A 23370-nucleotide genomic window follows, 5' to 3' on the forward strand; every position below is an offset into this window, starting at 1 on the left:
TGCTACAAGGCTAAAGGGGTAATTAATATCGAGTAGAGGGGATTGACTAGGTTAGTGAAGGCCCTGGCTCTTAAAATTACTGTTACTGCTTATAGGAAGCAGCGTGGCCCAATGGAAAGAGCATGGGACTGGGAGTCAGAGGGCCTGGGTTCTAATCCCAGGTCTGCCACTTGCCTGCAGTGTGATTTTAGGCAAGTCACTTAACTTCTTTGTGCCTCAGGACCCTCATCTGCAAAATGGGGATTCAATACTTCTCTCCCTCCTAATTAACCTGGGAGCCTCAAATGGGACCTAATTTTCTTGTATCTACCCCAATGCTTAGAATAGCACTTGGTTCAAAGTAAATGCTTCACAAATACCACTATTATTATTTCCCAGGATTGAGGCTGAAGTAAACACCCAGGGCTGGTACCAGGCGAAATGCAAAAAGTCATTTTTTTCCCTACTCTCTCATAACCTGCCTTCTTGTAAAATCAAGGAGGTGTACCTTGCTATCTTGCTAGTTTCAAATGGCTTCAAATTAACATCCGGCAGCCATGTTAATATCTTGTGGCCAATTCATATGCTCCTAAAGTTTAACTATGTCTTATCCGGTAGAATCACTTACTGGTTGTAGTTAGCCCCTTGGGGCCCAAGGACCAACGTATATTTCTCAGTGTTTGGTACAGTGTTTTACACATCATAGTCACTTAATATTCCTATCAGTTCTAATATAAGAATAACTATCATTATTTTAAGGAAGATCTCCAAAAGACAATTATCCATCTGTTAGATTTACAATCCTCCTTAATTTAATCTGGCTCTTAATTGTTTGAAGCTGATTCTAAAATAATGGATTGTAAATTTCTCATGGATAAGGGTACATATCTTTTATTTACCATCCCAAGAGCCTTTTTTTAACTTCAATAGGTATACAGGTTTCACATTTAATTGTTTTTTGAGGATAAGTAAGGGATGACACTGTTTTGTGCTTCCAAGCCTTGTTGGTTTATACCACTTAACCTGGACACAAATTGATTTGCCGAAGCCTTGTAGTCACCTTTCATGGAGTTCTGTAGGAAGAGGAAGATCTCTATCCGCTTGAGATTTTTAATGTTATTAGTACTAGTTTTAGTATTGTTATAAGCACTTCTTATGTTTCAAGAACTGTTCTAAACTGGCATGAATACACGTTAATTAAGTTGGAAACAGTCCCTGTTCCTCAGGCTCCCATTCTAAGTAGGAGGGAGAGAAGGTATTTAATATCCATTTTACAGTTGAGGAAACTGAGGCACAGAGAATTAAAGAGACTTGTCCAGGGGCACACAGCAAGCAATTGGCAGAGCTGGAATTAGAACTAAGCTCTCTGACTCTCAGGCCCATGCTGTTTCCACTAGGCCAGTGGTGCTTCTCTTAGTTTGAAAAGCTATAGGGTTTGGGCTACAGAGTCACTGTGGGGATGGGGGTGAGGGAGGGCTTTCTCAATCCTACATCTCTAGAATCTTGTGATCACCAATGATGGCATGTTGAGCTGCCATAATAGTCAGGGCTGCCCACAATATACAGGTACAATCCCACCTAATAGAAAGACCAGTTCCATCATGTAACTACTAGAGAAGCAGCATGGCTCAGTGGAAAGAGCACGGGCTTGGGAGTCAGAGGTCATGGATTCTAATCCCGGCTCCGCCGCTGGTCAGCTGTGTGACTTTGGGCAAGTCACTTAACTTCTCTGTGCCTCAGTGACCTCATCTGAAAAATGGGGATGAAGATTGTGAGCCCCACATGGGACAACCTGATTACCTTGTATCCAGCCCAGCTCTTAGAACAGTGCTTGGCACATAGTAAGTGCTTAACAAATACTAACATTATTATTATTATTATTACATTGTGCCCTGCAGGGCTGGTCTTTGCCTTGGAAAAAGAGAAGGCAGAAAAGTACACTAAAGGGAAGGGATAAACTAAAAAGTGATATTATTACCATGGTTAAAGGTTTATTCTAGCCCAGGAAAAGGAGCCCAAGCAAACTATTGAAATGCTATTTGAAACTGATGTTACCATTTAGCTCATTAGTTAGGGAACTAATCCGCCGACCTCTCACCCACATTCTGCCTCTGGCCTGGAAGCCCTTCTTCTTCATATCCCCTCCTGATCTCCCTTCCTCCTCTCTCGCCCCGCTCCAGTCTATTCTTCACTCCGCTGCCCGGCTCATCTTCCTGCAGAAACGATCTGGGCATGTCACTCCCCTTCTTAAACAACTCCAGTGGTTGCCTATCAACCTCCGCTCCAAACAAAAACTCCTCACTCTAGGCTTCAAGGCTCTCCATCACCTTGCCCCTTCCTACCTCTCCTCCCTTCTCTCTTTCTACCGCCCACCCCACATGCTCTGCTCCTCTGCCGCTCACCTCCTCACGGTCCCTCAGTCTCGCCTATCCCGCCGTTGACCCCCAGGCCACGTCCTCCCATGGTCCTGGAACGCCCTCCCTCCTCACCTCCGCCAAACTGATTCTCTTCCCCTCTTCAAAACCCTACTTAAAACTCACCTCCTCCAAGAGGCGTTCCCAGACTGAGCTCCTCTTCTCCCTCTACTCCCTCTACCACCCCCCCTTCACCTCTCTGCAGCTTAACCCTCTTTTCCCCCCATTTCCCTCTGCTCCTCCTCCTCTCCCTTCCCATCCCCTCAGCACTGTACTCGTCTGCTCAACTGTATATATTTATTACCCTATTTATTTTGTTAATGAAATGTACATCGCCTCGATTCTATTTAGTTGCCATTGTTTTTACGAGATGTTCTTCCCCTCGACTCTATTTATTGCCATTGTTCTCGTCTGTCCGTCTCTCCCGATTAGACTGTAAGCCCGTCAAACGGCAGGGACTGTCTCTATCTGTTGCTGACTTGTTCACTCCAAGCGCTTAGTACAGTGCTCTGCACATAGTAAGCGCTCAATAAATACTATTGAATGAATGAATATCCGACAGATGATCACCATCACCCCCTTCAAAGCCTTATTAAAAGCACATCTCCTCCCAGAGGCCTTCCCCAACCAAGCCCTCATTTCCTCTTCTCCCTCTCCTTTCTGCATCACCCGTGTACTTGAATTTGCACTCTTTAGTCACCCCTTCCTCAGTCCCACAGCACTTATGTACATAGCTGTAATTTATGTATTACTAATAATGTCTGTATCCCCCTTTAGACTGTAACTCCTTGTGGGTAGGGAACATGTCTGCCAACACTATGTTGTATGCTCCTAAGCACTTAATATAGTGCTCTGCATATAGTAAGAGCTCAATAGAGGCAATTGATTGATGGAACTTCTTTTTATGTTGGGGAACGTCCAGAGGTAGCTGAATAGACGTGGCAGGCCATGAAAGTTGTTTTAGAATCCTTGCCAGATGTACTACATCTCAAGTATGTAGTATTTTTCATATGAGCAGGTATACTTGTTGCCTCAATTCCTCTAAAATTGTATAGACTCCTGGCGTTTTGCTCAAAAGCAGTGACAACTGTGATTTAAGTTGTTTTCTAAAAAATGTGGAAACTAAAGTGGAAAACAGTGAATTCTGAGAAAACAGAATCCAGTCATTTAAGGTAGAGAAAAATCTCCTTAGTGAGAGCATGGAACCTTGGGGCTGGCCCTGGGAGAATCCACCAGAAGCCCATGTGATCAGTACCTTCCTGCTTCCTTAGAAATGGAGAGCAGCAGATCTGCCTGGTCCTTATTTCATCCTGGCTTGAGACAAATTCTGGTTTATCTAATTGCAGGGGAAGTTTTGTATTTTCCAGAAAAGTGTAAGTTGATATGGATTTACAACATTCAATGTAAAACTTTAATATACAGTTTTCTCGTAGAGATGATATACCACTCTCAGGAAAGATTTCTTTGGGGAAAAATAGTTTATGGTAGGGTATTTTAATGTATTCTTGGAGATAATCTCCCCACTTATCCAAGACAAATAATTTGTGCCACGTGAGCAGAAAGGAATATTGGTTTCTTGAATTTTTTCATCAGTGCATATTCATGGAGGACGGTGTCCTAGTTGTGTGGGTTGGTTCACTTATAATAACTACAAGGGTTTGTTCAATGTCTGACTTCTAAGAAATCTACTACACAGAATATTCTGAAAGTATAAATTTATTTGATTAACACAATGAATTGCTTTTTTTTTTTTTTTTTTTACTATCAGCCCGTTTGCTTTTGGGATTAGGCAATTTGAACTGTGTTTTAGCTGCTCAAATCTTTGTAGTGACTTAGTTTCACTTTTCATGACTGATCAAGTTCTGAAGATGCTGTTGATTATGCATCAGTCAGTGCCGTATACCCCCGCCAGTGGTTGGTCAAACAGAAGCTCTTGGCTTCAAGTTGTCCACCAGCTGTCCCCTCATCCTCTTACACGCTCTTCTCCCACCAAATCCTATCTTATCCTTTTGCTCCTCTGAAACTCCCCTCCTAACTGCACTTGGCTCTTGATGTTCCTATGCCCTTCCTTCTGCATTGAACTCCCGCAATCCACAAAACTGTGTCCTTCTCCACCATCATAACGCTCTTAAAGCCACCTCTCCCAGAAAGAATTCATTTTGGGATATGTTAAGCTTGTGGTGCTGGTTTGACATATGTAGAGGTGTCCTGGAGGCAGGTTGGGAATGCAAGATTGCAAAGGAGAGAGGTTAGGACTTGAAAGCTAGATATGGGAGTCATTCACATAGTAATGGTCCTTCACTGTGCTGCTCGGATCATTTTTCTACAAAAACACTTAGGACTCATTTCCCCACTCCTCAAGAAACTCCAGTGGTTGTCTATCCACCTCCTTGTCAAACAAAAACTCCTCACCATTGGCTTTAAAACATTCAATCACCTTTCTCTCTCCTGCCTCACCAAACTACTCTCCTACTATAACCCAGCCCACACTTTGCTCCTCTAATGCTAACGTTCTCACTGTGCCTCAGTGACATCTATCACATTCCCAACTCCTGGCCCATATCCTGCCTCTGGTCTGGAATGCTCTCCCTCCCTCAAATCCAACAGACAGTTACTTTCCCCACCCTTCAGAGCCTTATTGAAGGTACATCTCCTCCAAGAGGACTTTCCTAAGCCCCGCCCTTCCTCTTCTCCCACTTCCTTCTGTGTCGCCCTGACCTGCTCCCTTTGTTCATCCCCCCTCACAGCGCCACAGAATTTATGTACGTATCTGTAATTTATTTATATTAATGTCTGTCCCCGCCCCCTAGACTGTAAGCTCGTTGTGGGCAGGGAATGTGTCATTTATTGTTGTATTGTACTGTCCCAAGTGCTTAGTATAGTGCTCTGCACATAGTAAGCACTCAATAAATGCAATTGAATGAATGAATGAAGCCATAAGAGCAGTTGAGCTCCTCAGGAGAATGATTGTAGATTGAGAAAAGAAGGAAACCCCTAACACTTGAGAAACAATCTGATATGAGTCATTCAGAGGTATTTATTGAGTCCTTACTGTGTGCAGAACACTGTATTAAGTCCTTTGGAGAATACAATATAACAGTGTTGGTAGACACATTTCCTGTCCACAATGAGGTTACCATTTTTCTCCTGCTTCCCTCCAGTTCTTTTTGAAAAAAATAGAGTGAAATCTAAAAGCAGTAAAGAAATCCTTTTTTAATATTTTAGTTGACTGACTGGACTTGGTTTATGAATCCATCTCAATTCAGCTGTGGTTCGTTTACATCAATTTGGCTAACTTTTGTGATAGATTATCGAACATATCCACCGTCAGAATTGATATGGATCTTGAATGTGATATCTAGAAGGTAAACATTTTAAAAAACATTATAAATGTTTGTTACTGTTTTTAAATCTGGGGAATTCACATTTTTCCAGTTGTTAAAGAGGAGTGACTTGGCTAATTGGAACCCATAGTTAGCTTTTCCTTATTGTTTTTGTGCTCATGCTGTATTTCTTCTCACTCCAGTAGAGTGCAAAGCCAAGACTAGGATGTTGTTTAGTTGTGGATTACTGCTGGAGTCAGTTCCCTCAAGTTAAAGAAAGTTGTTTTAATATTGCTATATATACAAAGTACATATACCATATATAACTGTTGTATAATTTGCAATTCCTGGGGAGGAGTATTATTATTAATATTATTATTATTAATATTTGGCATGCAGATAATATATGAACCATCTGATTTTTAACTAGAAGTCCACATCCTGATCCTAATATTGGACTTCAGAAATGCCAGTGTTTAGAGTCATAATAAAGATTTGGCAAATGACAGTAGTGCTGTGGTAGGTAATGCGCCCATGTTCAGAAGAAGAGAGAGTTTGTGACATCATCCCAAGCTTATACACCTTTCTGTTCCTGCTTAGAGACCATGAAAACATGAGATAAAGTGTAGTTAAAAGTCCCCAGAATTTGAGAAGGTCTGTACTCAAAATAGAGACTATGCTAAGCATCAAAGTCCTCTCACCTCCCCCCGCCCCCAACCTTCCCACTTCAGTCCACATTTCACTCTGCTGCCCAGATCACTTTCTCAAGTATCGTTTTTGCACAGCTTCCTGCTCTTCGAAAACTTCCAGTGATTGCCCTTCCTCTGGGTATCAAGCAGAAACTCTTGACTATTGGCTTTAAGGCACTCAATTAGCTCATTTGCCCCCAGTACTGACTTTCACTCCTCTCTCACCACATCCCAGCTTTACACATTTCACTCCTTTCACCGTCCTCTCCGCATACTCTCTGTTCCTTGTTCTAGTCTCTCTCACCACCGATGTCTTGCCATGCCATCCAGGATTCATCGATCCAGTGATGAAGTCCCCCTTCACTGGACTCCAGCATCTAACTGAATGTGGTCAGCACCCCTCTTGGTGGAGGCCATAGACAGGAGGACAGCAGGGGGATGCTAACTTACCATTAAGGGGATAAGCTGGAAACGTTCCATTTATCGCTTTGAATTTACAATGATTTGCCACGTTTTGCTCTGTTAATGCTTTGGCTTCATTGTTGACAGTGTTAATGTTAGGATTTTCCTGATTATTGACTATTTACTATTTCTGGAGTTTTTCATGCTTATAACACCCTAATTCAGTTGGCAAGAAAACATTTCTCGTTCCAATCATTGCATTTCTATCATTACTTTTGTTCCAAGATATACACAAATACCTGAATCTTATTCCATTCCTAGCACTTAAGACATGGTAAATGTGCAGTAATTAATTAATTCTAAACTTAATTTATTTTAATGTCTGGCTACCCTGTAGACTGTAAGTTCCTGGTAGGCAGGAATCACATCTACCAACTCTGTTGTACTTTCCCAAGCACTTAGTACAGTGTTCTGCGTACAGTAAGGACTCAGTGAGATGCAAGCTTGGTCTAGTGGAAAATGCATGGGTCAGAGAACCTGGGTTCTAATCTTGGCTCCACTACCTGTCTGCTGTGTGACCTGGGGTAAGTTATGTGACTTCTCTGTGCCTCAGTTACCTCATGTGTAAAATGGGGATTAAAGCTGTGAGCCCCATGAGGGATATGGACTGTATCCAACCTGAGTAGCTTGTATCCACCCCAGCACTTAGAACAGTGCCTGGAACATAGTAAGAGCTTAACAAATATCATATTAAAAAACCCCACCTTAGCACGTGGTTTCTTCAGTAAGAAATCTTTACCACTGATGGGTATCCCCAGCAGGTAGTTCCTGATGTGCAGAGCAGATCTGAGTTTAAAAAAAAAAACACTACACACCGAGGTGGATACAAGCAAATCGGGTTGGACACAGTCCCTGTTCCATGTGGGGCTCACAGTCTCAACCCTAGTTTACAGATGAGATAGCTGAGGAACAGAGAAGTGAAGTGCCTTGTCCAAGGTCACACAGCAGACATGCGGCAGAGCCAAGATTAGAACCCATGACCTTCTGAATCCCAGGCCTGTGCTCTATTCTCTACACCATACTGCTTCTCATACGGCTTCTGGCACGAAGACCCAGGTTTACTGATTCCTAGAGTCCTCCCTTACAGCTGCCAGTACTTGAGAAACACTGAAGGTGTTCATTCACTGTACAAGCAGATCCTAACTACCTCTGAAATTGATCCAAGCCAAATGTTATAAAATAGGTGTGTAGATAGCCGGGTCTGGACCTTGGTGCAATTCCTGGCTTTGACTTGATCCTAAAGAACATTAACTTTATTGATTTTACTAATTGCATTTGTGTGACCTAGGTGAACAGCAGCTGGCAGAGAAAATATCTGAAGGCTGGTAAATACATTTTACTGGCTGTCAAGGCAATGTAAAAATAGAGTTTTCGATAAGCTAAATCTTTCCCCTGCAAATGTGGAGGCCATGGTTATCTATGGAGTATGCTTTTGGCATTCCTCTGTATCTTTACACTGAGGTAATGGGGCACCCCCTCATATCTGAGGCTCAGGTAAGTATCTTTTCTTGTGAGTAATCCTCCTATCAAAGACCTTCTGAGTTTCAGGCACTGGACTTAGTGTTCCATAAGCCAAGTATGCAAGTGAATATGCCCTGTGGACATGGGCATTTTGAAGGTGCAGCCAGAGGCTTCATTGATTCTGCCACTTAGGCAATAGGAAGTGGTACTGTGGAAGTAGTTGTTCCAAATTCCTGTCCTGGCTTCTGGCATTTGGCAGGTTCATTTTTCTCTAGAGGGCAGAATTGAGTTGAGTGCAAAATCATGTAATTAAATGTTTATATGGTATAAACTATCCATTCTGTATTTATGGAGATAGAAGAGGCGTAAGTTCCCTCAGTGATGGAAGCATAGATCCTTGAGAATTTCTAGGCTTCTCAGACTTGCTTTTGTGATGCTAAGATTTGGAAAACACTGTTTGAGAAGTGGAGTGGCTTCCCAATCTAACAGAGTCCACCCCTGCCTTGAATTCCTAAGAAGTTGTATGAGCAGGAGATGTTACCACATTCTTCCTGAAATATTTGGTATTGCCCAAGCTATGCAGGCTTGATCTATCTTCTACACAAGCAATGGTCTTAGCTCTGGTTTCTGATTAGGAGACTTTGCATACGTAGAAATGATGGAGAACTAGAGAAGTAGGATAAGCTGAAAAATAGAGTAAGAAAGTTTTCTTTGGAGCTGGTGAAGGCACATTCCAGTGTTGGCAGGTGGTGTATCTCTGAGCTATGTTGCGGGCAGGGAATGTGTTGACCAACTTTGTTATATTGTCATATTGTACTTTCTCAGACGCTTAGTGCACTGATGGGCGCCCAGTAAGTCTTCTGTGAATGTGACTGATTGATTTATTAGAGTTTTATGTTATCCCAGAATGTGTGCAGGCCAAAAATATCAGCAAGTTCAAGTGGTTTGAACAAATTAATGGATGAGAGGATCATAATGGTTAGATGGTACATCCCTAAACATTAAGATTAGACTGGAAACCCTCTGAGGGCAGATACCATTTCTTCTCTTCTATTGTGTTTTCCCAAACCCTTGATATATTCCTCTATGCATGGTCAACTCTCAATAAATGCAGCCCGTATGGCCAAGGATGTGAAGAAGGGCAGTCACCAACCTCTTGTTTCCCCCAAACGTCCTGGTGCCTCTGTCAGAAGTGAAACCATTCTTCTGAGCCAGTGTCAACCTCGCTTTGGGTCCTTAAATGAAGTTGCTCAGTGAGTGGTGAAATGGGAATTGTCTTTCCCCAGCTCCAAAAGATGGAGAAAGAACATGAGAGCAAATTGAGGTGGTTGCACAACAGTGCCACGGACACACCTCCTGCCTCAGTCAGTCAGTTGTATTTATTGAGTGCTTACTCTGTGCAGTGCGCTGTACTAAGCTCTTGGGAGAGTACAGCATACTCTCGTATATATAGAGACCCGTTTGCTGCCCACAATGAGCCTGTAGTCTAGAGGGAGAGACAGATATTAAAATAAATAAATAAATTACCAGCTCCACCCATGACCCCTCCCTCCTAGTCACTGTGGACGGGCCACGAAACGGACTGGGGAATGAGACAAGTGAAAGAGGAGCTTACCTCTGGTCTTCTCCAATCGCAACATCCCCATCTCGCTCTCTCTAGTGACAGTCTTGGACTTGGACCTTATAACAAGAATTTTTTTTTCCATTTTTTACAGTAACTGTTAAGCGCTTACTATGTGCCAGGCACTGCTCTAAGCACTGGAGTAGATACAAGATAATAGGGTTAGACGTAGTCCCTGTCACAGTCCTAATCCCCATTTTACAGATGAGGGAACTGACATCCAGAGAATTGAAGTGACTTTCCCAAGGTCACATAGAGCCAGGATTAGAACCCAGGTCCTCCTGATTCCCAGGCAGGTACTCTATCCATTAGGATATGCTGCTTCTCAGTGTTTGCTAAGGGCATCCTATATATCAATAACTATTCTAAGCCCTGGAGTAGGTTCAAGTTAATCAAGTCAGACAGAGGCAGTATCCTACATGGAGCTCACAGCCTAAGTAGGAGGGAGAACAGGTTTGGAATATCTATCTTTCAGTTGAGAAAACTGAGGCACATAGAAGTTAAGTGGTTTGCCCAAGGTCACGCGGCAAACAAGTGGAAGAGCCGGCATTAGAACCCAGGTCCTCTGGCTTCCAGGCCCGTGCTTTTTCCACTAGGCCATGCTGCTTCCCTGTCAAGTTCATCCTCTTGGGAGTAGGAATCCCAGGGCTGATGTAAAGAAACGTTCAGATTGGGGAGCTAGGAACAGCCTGCTGTTTTCTCTCTTAAAAGGTATGTTAAAAGAATGACCAAGCAGGGGGCATTTGTATTTAGCTGTGCTTTGCTAACATTTCCCATGTATTGCTCCTTACTACACTGTTAAATGTGCTAGATACGGTATACTTTTCAGGCCTATTGGAAATTTGTCTTAATTATGTCTTATTAGGCTACTTTGCATTGTCAAGTATAAAACTTAAAAAGAAAAATGTCTGTGTTATTCAATTGTGCTGTTATTGTGTGGTGATTCACTCATTTTATATTATCTTTCATCTAATTTCACACTTATAATGAGTCAGCAAGACCCCCTTTTTGCATACATAAAGTATTTATCCTTTCAGAAAGGCTAATTGTATTTTTTTTGGCTGCTTTAAAGCCTCTCAAAAAGTAACTAAAAAGTATTATCTTGTGAAAATTTCTGAAGGTAATAGTTTGATACCTTCAGTAAATAATAATTTTGGTATTTGTGTGCCATTTGCTTCTACTTTACTATGCACTGGAGTAGATATAAGTTCATCAGGTCAAACGCACCCATTATCCAACCTGGTGCTCACACTCTAAGTAGGAGGGAGAGCAGGTATTTCCGCCCCATTTTACAGTTGAGAAAACTGAGAAGTGGCGCAGCCAAAATTAGAACCTCTAGACTTCTAGGCCCGGGCTCCTTCTCCTAGACCATGCTGCTTTGCAGTAAACCTTCAGTAAAAGGTTCTCTTTGTGGGGATTGTTTGACTACCCAGGGTATCAGCTGCACTCTCTAGGTGAATGTCGACAATGATGGTGCTGGAGTATCCCATTGATAGCAATGAATGAGGACTGAGAACATTCTTGAAGGAAGTGATGATAATGATGGTGGTTTGCACACTGCCACTTGCCCTCCCTCATCCCTTCCAGTCTGATTCTTGTGAGGCCAGTGAGTGCAGCAAGTGAGCGGGTAGCCGGATGAACAGCACATTGCAAAATGTATGCAAAGATTGCTTACACGAGGAAGGAATGGACAACTAAAGCAACTGCAGTTTAAAGTTGATGTTGGGCCTTAGCCACATAGCCCAGTAGGCCGTTGTCTTGGGAGCTTCTTTGACCTTCTCCATCTACATTAGCTATCAATCAATCAGTGGTTTTTACTGAGCACTGAGTTAAAAACTTGGGAGAGTACACTATATCGGAGTTGGTAGACATGTTCCCTGCCCACAACAAGCTTACCGTCTAGAGGGACAAGCTTACATCATAGCAGCCTGTTTTTGGGGGGCCCTGTTTATCTCAAAAAATGTCTTGGTGGTTCTCTGGTTAGAAACCTGCATCATTGGTGGCATAGCCTTATCAGGCTTTCCCCTAGTTGCAGAACCCAGGTCTCCTGATTCTCAAACCAGTGCTCTTTCTACTGGAACATTAGTAACGTGCTCCGTTAAAGATACTTGATCATGGTGTCTCACTACCTCAGCCATATTGCTGGGAGATTCCCCCTGGCATTATTTGTAATTGCCCTAAATTGTCCAAAATATTGACAGCCTATGACTTCTGCTTCTCCATGAAAAATATGTTAGTAATAGCACCGATTTCCATTGAGGTTTTGTGCTACGACTACTTCTCATTGCAAAAATAGAAACCTGGATGTTTGAAGCAGGTAAAAACATTTTAAATTGTCAGGTCTACAGAGAAAATTCATGGCAAAGCCTGAAACACATGTGCAAGCAGATATTAAAAGCATATAAACTGGCAAACTGACATTCTTTGGAAATATTAAAAAAAACACCTTGCATTTTAAAGCAAGATACCTTAAAAAATAGTGAATGCCTTAGAATATACAAAAAACACAATTGTATATTTTACAGACATAAATCAATAGTATTTTTTGAGTTCTTACTCTATGCACGTAGTCTACTAAGTGTCTGGGAGAGACACCTGGGTTCTAACCCTAGCTGTACCACTTGCCTGCTGGGTAACCTTGACTAAATCACTTAAGTTCTCTGGGCTCAGGTTCCTCATGTGTAAAATAGGAATTAAATACCTTTTCTCCCTCCCCTCTACAGTCAGTCAGTCAGTTGTATTTATTGAGCATTTACTGTGTGCAGACCACCTTTCTAAGTGTTTGGGAGAGCACAATACAATATTGCATCTCACCTTAAATTTGTCATATTTGTTGCAGGTTGTTTGGAATACACCTTGAAGTAAGCAGATTGCATTTTTCCTAATGTAGTGTAATGGTTAATTTGGAGGAAACCTGGTTACGCTGTTTCCAACAAGTCTCAAGTCCATTGCCTGTCAAAACAGTGATTTTAGAATTCATCTCAGGGACACGATGTATTGGTTCATTTACTTGCCTCTTTCACAGATTGTGTTGCAAATGAATGAAGACACTCCAGGTCCTGAAAACATTCTCCCTTCTGCCACTGGTCAGGATTAAATAGCATGAATGGAAAGAGTAATGGCTCACAAACTCCAGGAAACTACTTAAACCCACTGATTTAAATCAGAGCTGGAGCAAATGGTGAAGACTCTTCTTCATTATCTGGGGCAAGTTTCAAATGCTGTGTTTTTTAAATCATATTTTCCCATCTCTTCCCAGTCCCCTGCACATAGCTCTTCGAGCTATGACTCTGGAAAGAATGAGGGTGCGGATAGAGGGGCTGAGGATCTGTCACTGACACGAGGGGATGAGGATGAGGATGACCACGATGAGCCCGAAGATGCCGAGAAGGTGAATGAGACCGATGGGGTAGAAGCTGAGAGGCTGAAAGCTTTTAATGTGAGTCTTACAAAATTGATGTTGTGGTTTGTTTTTTACTACTCTGTTTTCATGTTGTGGCTTGTGGGTAAGTGGCTTTTTTAGAGGCATGTTTGTTTAAGTTACCAATGGATAGTGAAAGTACACATGGTCTCTGTCCAGCCCAATATCAGAACCACTGTGATTTGTTGAGAAATTCTATGGCCAAACGCCAGCTGGAGTCAACTACTTTGTGTTGTGTGAGTGTGCATGTTTACCCTGGGAATGAGGGGACCTCAGTTTGTTCATCTGACAAGTATGGTTATGATCAGCTGTTTTCTGTTACTTTCCTAAATTCATATAATCCTGCATGAACAGAACAATCAATTATTCGTCTTAGGAGACTAGAATATCCATGGTGCAGTGTTAGCATGTAGCCATCATATTTATCATATTATCATTTAAGAGAAAATGTTAAGGAATACTTATTTTTCACAGCCTGTTGTTTTTTCATAATTTCTGTACGTGATAGTCTATTCTTTTCTGCCTGTCTGTTTCTCTCTTTTTATCCACCCCTTCAGAAAATCCTTACAGAGTTGTTTGCTTAAACTTTCTGGCTTCCCACTGCAAAGTTCTTCAGTGCATAAAGCCAGAAAAGGTATATTTTTCCTCTCAGTGATCAAGACAGGAAGCTAGAAAGAGAAGAGAGCAGCCCTCCAAACTCTTCTCCTCTGTCTCCCTCTTGCCAACAGATGTTTGTCAGGCTGTTTGTAGATGAAAACTTGGACCGAATGGTCCCAATCTCTAAGCAGCCCAAAGAAAAGATCCAGGCTATCATTGACTCATGCAGGCGACAGTTCCCTGAGTATCAAGAACGTGCCAGAAAGCGTATACGTACTTACCTCAAGTCCTGCAGGCGGATGAAAAGAAGTGGTTTTGAGATGGTGAGTTTTGACTTAAAACCCAGCCCTAGTTTCCATCAAAACCCCATATGTAAATCCATGACACTATTTTGTTTTCATCTTAGTGTCTTTTTTCTTCTTTTTCCTTTTTTTTTTTTTTTTTTGGTAATGTCAGGTTAGAAGTTTATCCTCTTTTTCCCCCTTTGCTTTTGCCTTTCATCTTTCCTCAATTCATTCCCTTTGTTCATTGAATAAGAAAATCCTTGGGAGAAATAGAGCTCACAGGTCTGTCTAGAGGCATTCCATAGCAAATGAGGACCCAAACAAGATGTGAGAAGAAACCATTGGAAAGGAACATCTCATTCATATTCTTTTTTTTTCTTTCTGTCACCTCTAAAGGGAATAGGAGATTAATAAAGTCTTAAGCTGAATCAGAATTTCAGAAGAATTCATCAGTAAACTAGCTTTCTATAAGAGAAGTAGAAGTGGAAAAATTGTTGAATTGATCCATCAGAGAAATGGAAGAACCATTTCCAAGGGTCAGAATAGTAATAGATCTTGTAAAACAGGAGAAGACGAGAAAAGGAATGGTAGTTAGCTAAAATAATAGGCGGAGTGGAGAGACTATTTTTGTATTTTATATCTGTAGGTTTGTTTGCTCAGTTTAAATAGACATTCTATTAAAGTTATCTATTTAAATAAGCTAATTTATTTTCCCCAACAATGGTACATAAATATGTCATGATTTTTCAAATTAAACATTCTTGGGAGCTGGAGCTTCAAATAAGAAGGAAATAAAAGACATTATTTTTAGTGACTCGGGAGCCTTTCAATTAAATGAAGTGACAGGATATGTTATGTTTAGTTCCAGTTCTCAGTTTGCTAACACTTGGGGAATAATATGAAAATGATTAATAATGGTGGTATTTGTTAGGCGCTTACTATGTGCAAAGCACTGTTCTAAGCGCTGGGGGGATACAAGCTGATTACAAATTATTGTATCATTTTAAATTGAAAAGCATTTTAATTTGGCCTTTGGGTTCTTTTGCTTAAGACTAGAAAAGCTGGAATAACGTGGGTCTACGGAATATCTCCAAATGGGCTTTAAAATGGGGGCTGACCATTTCAGTAGCAAAATGGCATATCCATTTCCCATCCAGGTTGTTGTGAATAAAAATGTTATGTGGGGGAGGGAGAAGATAAAGATGGGACCTCTGATTATCTATATAAATCACCAGTTGAATGTGGTTATTTATGACACTAAATAATACTATTGTCTAAAACTTGACAGGTGAAGAGAGACAGATGGAATAAAGACCGCCAAACCTAACCTATTCTATAGTTAGGTAAAGTAGGCAACTGACAAATGAAACACTGTACCTGCCACTATAGAGCATAGCAAGTATCATTTACATTCACGTCTTTAGCTCTGGCTAAATACAGGTAATATCATTCATGTGATGAAGCAGCATGACAAACTGCCTACCATCACCTTCATCTGACAGCAAAAATAATCTCAAATGGGAATTGGTTGATTGCTATTTTAGACTATTCCATTTGTTTAAGTTACTTTATAAATAAATTGAAGTGAAAAATTCCCTTTCTGTGGTTTAGCTGAATCATTTAGGACATCTTCTGAAGTTGCATAAAAGCTCATATGCTATATGAGAAAGTGTACCAAATATTGAGAGATTTGTGTCATGTAGAATTTGGCATTAAAGTTCGTAAGCCTCCATTCCAAATGATTAATTTGTAAGTTACAGTAGAAAATTGCTCAGAAAATGTGAACAGTATCTGGGCTGGGAGCATTTTTAACACTGATCACTTTTATATACCTTTCCGTTTCACGTAGGAAAATAAAATAATATTTCCTGGAAAATCACTATTACCCAGAACTGCCATGAGAATGAATTTTGGTAATTCAGGAATCATGCAGAACTGCAACAAAATAGGATAATGATATTAGCAGAAGCTGAATGTCCTTGTGGTTTATCAGATAGGGAAGGGGAGTTGGATTTTTCCTGGACAGGACCTTTTTATCACATTTGAACTAAATGCAACTTATTTAATTAATAATGCAACTTATTTAATTCATTTTTTTATGTTTTGTGGAGAAGGCATGAGGAAAAATATGTAATTTTCAACCTGTGATTGTTTCCAAAGGTAATATGATTCCATATTATTCTAGGGCATGTGATAGCTCAGAAATATTCAGAGGCCTGAGCGGCTATAAATATTCCTTGTTGGGGTGTTAAGAAAAAGCTCAAGCTCAAAATACAGTTAAAAAAAGATTCTTGATTGTACAGTGGAGACCGCATGACTAGTGACTATTAGTAGTTTGCGGTTTTTTACCCCAGATGACACTTCTTGCCGCGAAATGGACTAGGGACCGTTCATGCCTTAGCTTACATGTAACTCAGTACTATTATCAGTATGCTGTTTTATTAGAATAATGATTATTTTGGTATTGAGAAGTTTCTGTTTGCCAAAGCACTATCCAAGTACTGGGATTTATAAAAGAAATTCAGATCAGACACAGTCCTTCAGAATCCTTGTCCCCTTGATGCTTGAATCTTAAGAGTTGGGGAGAGTAAGTATCTTATTTCCATTTTACAGATGAGGGAATTTGGAGTATGTCAGTAAATAGATGGAATTAGTTAAATGTATTTCTTGGTTCTAATGGCAAGGTATTTCATCCCAACACAAGAGAGATAACGAAGGATGGAACAGCTTCTTGACACCTTAGAAAATGTGCTTGTGTTCCTTATTCTGGGGAGAATTTAGGGTACCAAGTGGTGTTTATAGTTTATCTTGGAACCAAGGAGCCTGCAGCTTGGAGCTGGTGAAGAGGATTTTACTTTCTGTGCTGAGAATTTCATTTTCTTTAACTTACATCTGTGTTTTATATAAGCCCCTGGCCTCTTCTCTAATTTTGTACATGGTCTTTTCCGGGCCTCAACTACCCTCAAAATGGAGATAGGAATTAGTATTTGCTACTTACTTCACAGAAAGTGTCACATGTTGTTCTGTAAGGAAATAGCTCTAATGTGGTTTATATACTTTGGATGAAAGTTCTTAAAAGCATGTTAAGGTAACAAATTTGTCACAGTTGTTCAGTTCTTCTAAAGTGCTTTGATAAACTCAAAAAATGGAATGTCATCTGTGGCTGTAACATAGGGGCATATCATTTTTCCAGACACATTGCAAAATTAAGGGCAGTGATCTAAATTACGATGGTCTCAGCCAACATTAATTGATCTTTACCTAAGATTTTGCATGTCATTAAATTTCACTGTCTTCAGATTAAAAGGAAGAGCCCTACATAGAACATTCTAGCTTTGTTCTATACAAGGCTTCCAAAATGATGTTAGTTTTTTACTGCTACATCCCCAAGGAAGCATACATCTGGGTATCCCAGCAGCAATCTCAACTTCTGATCTGCAATTAAAAAATTACTTTTTAAAAAAGATGATAGAATAAGCATGCCAAATCATCCATCTACATAATGACACTGTCACCACTCCTTTAAGTGTAGGTAATTACTGAGATAAGAGCAGTGCTAAAGAAGAAGCCATCTAGAAGCCAGTAGAGAGTGACAGTTAATGATGTCAAATTAATTAGTTAGGAGTAGTGAGCATTATTGTCTATCCAGGGAAAGAAATACGTTACAAATCTTCAGTTTCCTATTATCTCCCCTCAAGTTTCTGGCAAGAGGCAATTGGACATGTTTATTCATTGAAAGATTTCATAGTGAATTCCTTATTAGGATCTGCTTTTATTTCTGAAGAGAATCATCATCAGTGGTATTTATTGAGTGCTTACTGTGTGCAGAGCTCTGAACTAAGTGCTTGGGAGAGTACAATCCAACAGAGTTGGTAGACACATTCTCTGCCCACAATGAGCTAACAGTCTGGAGCAATCAAAGAGACTTCGTACAGATCTCAAATCTGATTAAGTAAGGTATATGTTATTTTTCATATGATGTGCACCAAAATTTTCCTTCGATTTTTAAAAGTTGCCAAAGAGCCGCATTTCCATGTATTACTAAATACAGACTTGTATTTCCAAACATACTTTCTCGTCCACTCTCTGCTAGTGCAGAGAAGTCATATAGAGTGCCCACACTTCCTGGGGTCAGAAGTTGACATTCTCCAGGACTTTCTAGTATATGCATACCTACCTGCTAATTATTTATCAGGAGGGCTTCGAAAAATGACATCAACCTTAAATTTTCCATAAATGTGAGTTTGAGGGATACCACGAAGAACTCCCACTGGATGGATATCCACAAGGTTAATTGCATCCACTAGTTACAGCATGCACCTCCACCAGAAGCCTGGGGCTAACCAGTGAACAAATCATGGAACAGGAGTTCCCATTGCAGTGGGTGCTCCTAATCAATGATTTGGGAATAATATGAGAAGTGGGGGTGGGACAGAAAGAGCAGAACCAGAAATCTGGATAATCCACAAATAGGGTTTTCAGCCCTTCTTTAAATAATTGAGAGATGACTGCACTTTGAAAAGGTTATTAATGCAAGGAAATCCTGTGCCTTGACACGTAATACAGGCACTTTTAAATTAGTTTAATCAATATGGACAAGAAGGTAACACTTGGCTATGAACAACTGTAAATTTCTTTCCAGATTAAGCAATATCATAGATAAGGACTTTTATTTTAGATTACCCAGCTTTCTTGTTAAGGGCACAGATTGTAAAAGGAACATCTCACTTAATTCTTTTTCTTAAATAAGAGAATCCTCTGTCTTTTTCCAAAGCAGCATGTTTTAGATGAGAAATTCTATTGTCACCTGCATAATTCATCTGATTTCTGTTCATTTCAGTTATGTAAAAGGCTTCGTACCTGAGGAATAAATGATCACAAAATAGTTTGACTATGTTTGCTAAGAAATTCTGTCATAGAAGTATAAGTAGCGTAGCATTGCCATCGGCCCAGCAAGGAACAGTCTTTACAGATGCATGATGGGGGAATTCCCAAGTATACATCAGTCTTGTCAGCCACACTCAGAGTCACACACACAGATAAATTCCACCATCATTGTTCAATCTTCAAAGTCCATAGGGCAGCTATACATCTTAGGTTTTGATTACTATCAGTATTAGTTGTGAAAACCAAAGGATTTAGGCTCTCTTCATCCTCTACCTTGGGCAAGGAGAGGGACCTAATATTTCTCCTTAGAAAGTGGAAGATATAGTGTTTGGAGTGCTGGAATAGAGGCCATTTTTTAATGGACTTGCTTCCCCAGACTTTCCCCAGCCCCTGCAGCTAGGGCATATACAAAAAGAATAAGGTTATGGAACCTCAGATGCTCATTTGATTTAAACCAGAACTACAGGAATTCCTGCTTATTCTTCCTTTGAATAAATTTATACTTGAAGTCAAACTTTTGGGGTAGCAATGTGCTATTTTAATATCCCTGCCTTACCAAGATTAGCCCACTACCGGTATGATTCATTATCTTGATTTTCCCCCAAGATTTTTTTGGGGAAGACATTTCTGCAAACCAGTTCCTGTTCAGTGGCTTAGTGGATAGAGCATGGACCTGGGAGTCAGAAGAACGTGGGTTCTAACCCTGATTACACCATATGCCTGCAGTGTGACTTTGGGCAAATCACTTAAGTTCTCTGAGCCTCAGTTACTTCATCTGTTAAATGGGGATTAAGAATATGAGCCCCATGTAGGACAGGGACTGTGTCCAATCTGATTAATTTGTATCTATCCCAGAGCTTAGAACACTGCTTGACACATAGTAAGCACTTCAGAAGGACCATAATTATTACTATTATTATTAACCTCCACTTATATCCCAGCTGGAGTGCTCTCTCTCCTTCTCCCTCCCTTTCTCCCTCTTTTTTTCCCTTTCTCTCCCCCTCCCCCTCTCCATCTCCATCTCCTTCTCCTTCCAGATGTCCCTCCCGGGTCTGAGAGCCAGGTAACTTTAGTTTCTCTGACACACTCCTCTCCTGATTCTCTTCCTACCTCTCTGGCTCCTCTCAGGCTCCCTCACCATGTGTGAGCCAAATTCCAGTGGAAGAGCAGTGAAAATAAGGAATGGGGAGAGATCTGATTGAATGAATAAAGCCTGAGAAGCAGCATGACAGTGGAAAGAGCATGGGCCTGGGAGTCAGAGGATCTGGGTTCTAATTCCAGCTCTGCCACTTGTCTGCTATGTGACCTTGAGCAACTCACTTAGCTTCTCTATGCCTCAGTTACCTCATCTGTAAAATGAGGATTCAAACTTTGAGCCCTAGGTAGGACAAGGACTTTGATTCCTGATTATCTTTTATCTATCTCAGTACTTATTATACTAAGCATAGTAAAGTAGTATACAGTACAGTACATGGTAAGCACTTGACAGATATCATTAAAAAAAAAAACAGTGGACAGGAATTTCTACTTGATGCAGAGAGAAATGGGTAACCACCAGAGGACTTCGAGAGAGGAGACCTGTGCAAAACTTTGGCTTGCATACTTTTCTCCTCTCAAGCCAATCTTCTTGCTGTGTAACAATACACAACAAGCTCCTGTCTTGCTGCTGAACTCTTCCACCCTCTCTTCTGCCTGGAAATCTCCCTCCCCCTCTATGTAGTACAGACTACTGCTCTCCCCATCTTCAAAGCCCTTCTGAAGTCACATTCTCCAGGAGGCCTCCCCGGATTAAGAGCTCATTCTTCTCTTCTATTTCCCAACTATTGCCACTTCAACACTTCTGTGTCACTTAAGCACTTTGTCGAAGGAACATTCCGCTCACCGCCTTGTAGCAACTGTGTTTGTATCTTCGAACTCTTGTTTGTCTCTCCTTATTTATGGGTAGTGTCTGACTCCCTTGCAAGATTGTAGGGATCATGTTTAACTCTATCATAGTCTCCCAAGCACTTAATATGGTGCTCTGCACAGAGCAGAAGCTCAATAAATACTGGCCTTTGATGGATTGAAAGAACCATGATTCAAAATAATCAAACAGAATTATTTAAAATAGATCTCCAATAATACTGTCAAAATTGTATAGTTATCCTATGATGTGAGTGTCTCTTGAAGATCTTTGCATCTCGCAAAGTTTGCATCATAACATGCAAGCCTTGGCCAACATTGAATATGTCTAAGGTTTTCTCCCCACCATCTTGCCACATTCTTTCCTAACAGATGCATGCTGTCAGAAGAGATTTGGCCACTTCAGCAGTGGCATTGTATCTGACATATATAATGGGAGAGCAGACTGTATTTATTACTTAAAGACCCTACAGGGTTACAAGGTGAGGACTACATAAGATGCATATCCAGCTTTCTACCAGAAGGAGCTACTTTCAAAAGGCAAAATAATTGAGGGTGACTTCTAATGAGCCAAAATGATTTCTGCATACTCACACCATAATAATGTTGGTATTTGTTAAGCACTTACTATGTGCCGAGCACTGTTCTAAGCACTGGGGGAGATACAGGGTAATCAGCCTCCCACGTGAGGCTCACAGTTAATCCCCATTTTACAGATGAGGTAACTGAGGCACAGAGAAGTTAAGTGACTTGCCCACAATCACACAGCTGACAAGTGGCAGAGCCGGGAGTCGAACCCATAACCTCTGACTCCGAAGTCAGACCAATATTTAAAGGCATAACACCAATATTTAAAGGCATAACTGTGGTTCTTTACTAAATGTTTGAGTGGGTAGCATATGCTAGAAAGCCAGCTTTTTTGAGAGTAGCAGGATAAATGGCTTATTTTATGAAACTTATGGTTTTATTGGTTTAAACACGCTTCTAACGTTATGCTGAATTTTATGTTGTAAATGGACCTAGAAAACTGAATTCAGCTCTGCTTAGAAAATGTTTAAGCAATTTGGAAATTCCATTTTCATCTGGTTGGGGGCATCTAAAGGTTGACACATATTGAATTTGATGATAAAGTATAAACATCAGATGTGTTAGCTTTACAGAAATATGCTTGAATATTGAAAGAATGCATAGGTTTTGCTCTAATGGGTGTATTTTTCAGGGTATTTCTCTCTATCATTGTATCTTAATTAAGAAAGTAGGTTTCAATATTCATTAAGTGCTTCATCTTGCAGTGAGATGATTCTGCAAGTAATTGCCAAGAAAAGAAAGGGAATACTCCTTGGTTCTCCTAAATTGGTACAGAGAGCTCTATGGCATTTAGAGCCATTTGTACAGCCGTAAATTTGAGGGATTCATTTGTTTTAGTGTGGTTCATGTAGATGTTCTGATTCAAACTTGCAAATATTATTAAATTGGTAATGTAAATTCATATGTTAGCGAAATACACCACGTTCATTTGAAGGCTTGAAATTAATCTACCTTGCTTTAGGACTGATATTTGTTATTGCGTCAGAGTAGGTATAGATTTTTAAAAGTCATTTTAATGATATCAGTCACACTGCAGGATCACTGTAAATATTCATAACTACTTCTTAGTGAGACTTCTTTGAGATGTTCTGACAATCTATCATGTTTGAGTGATGTTGCAACCCCATAGCATGTGATCTCTGAGTTTAAAAAACACTCCAGGCCTCTTTCGCCTGCTACAAAGAATAAAGGGATTACTCATTGTGTTAGCAAGATCCAGACAGCTAGAAAACTCTTGGAATGGAAGGAATATACTATTCAAATACTATTCAAATGTTCAAATCCAGCCTAATGAACCAAACCAAATACACTGGGCAGTGGAGCTGTGGAAAAAAAAAAGATGGATCTATGTATCAACTGCAGCTTTAACCTCTAACTAGTTTTCATTTTTCATCTTTACAATTTCCATTTCCTCCTTCCGTTGATATAAATTACTTTGCAATGAAGGGATCCTCCTGCATATGTGGCTCTCCCGTGAGCTTTGTGAAGGAAATCAACAGCCTGTTTATGATCCTATTAATCGTTTTTATTTCTTGTTTATTTTTCTTCTTTCTCTCTCTTCCCCCCCCTTTTTTTTTTAGTCTCGACCGATTCCTTCTCACCTTACTTCAGCAGTTGCAGAGAGTATTTTGGCGTCAGCCTGTGAGAGTGAGAGCAGGAATGCAGCGAAGAGGATGCGACTGGATAGGCAGCAGGTACTGTGATGCTTTGAGGTCGGGAGTCTTTCTGCTAGTCCTTAAGTG

General features: G+C 40.6%; 1 protein-coding gene across 10 annotated transcripts in view; it reads left to right on the forward strand.

Annotated features, from left to right (window-relative positions):
- The window catches only part of NOL4 (nucleolar protein 4), a 235342-nt gene that overhangs the window by 158099 nt on the left and 53873 nt on the right, over positions 1 to 23370 (forward strand). For 7 of the 10 annotated variants that reach the window (XM_029068853.2, XM_029068856.2, XM_029068855.2 and 4 more), the window contains 3 exons: positions 13209 to 13388; positions 14099 to 14290; positions 23209 to 23322. In XM_029068853.2, coding sequence (XP_028924686.1) covers positions 13209 to 13388; positions 14099 to 14290; positions 23209 to 23322 — 486 coding nt within the window. The remainder of the gene's footprint in view (positions 1 to 13208; positions 13389 to 14098; positions 14291 to 23208; positions 23323 to 23370) is intronic. The other 3 variants (XM_039912519.1, XM_029068854.2, XM_039912518.1) reach the window with 1 other exon arrangement.

This window comes from Ornithorhynchus anatinus, chromosome 7 (assembly GCF_004115215.2).
Source record: "Ornithorhynchus anatinus isolate Pmale09 chromosome 7, mOrnAna1.pri.v4, whole genome shotgun sequence".
Lineage (NCBI taxonomy): Eukaryota > Metazoa > Chordata > Mammalia > Monotremata > Ornithorhynchidae > Ornithorhynchus > Ornithorhynchus anatinus.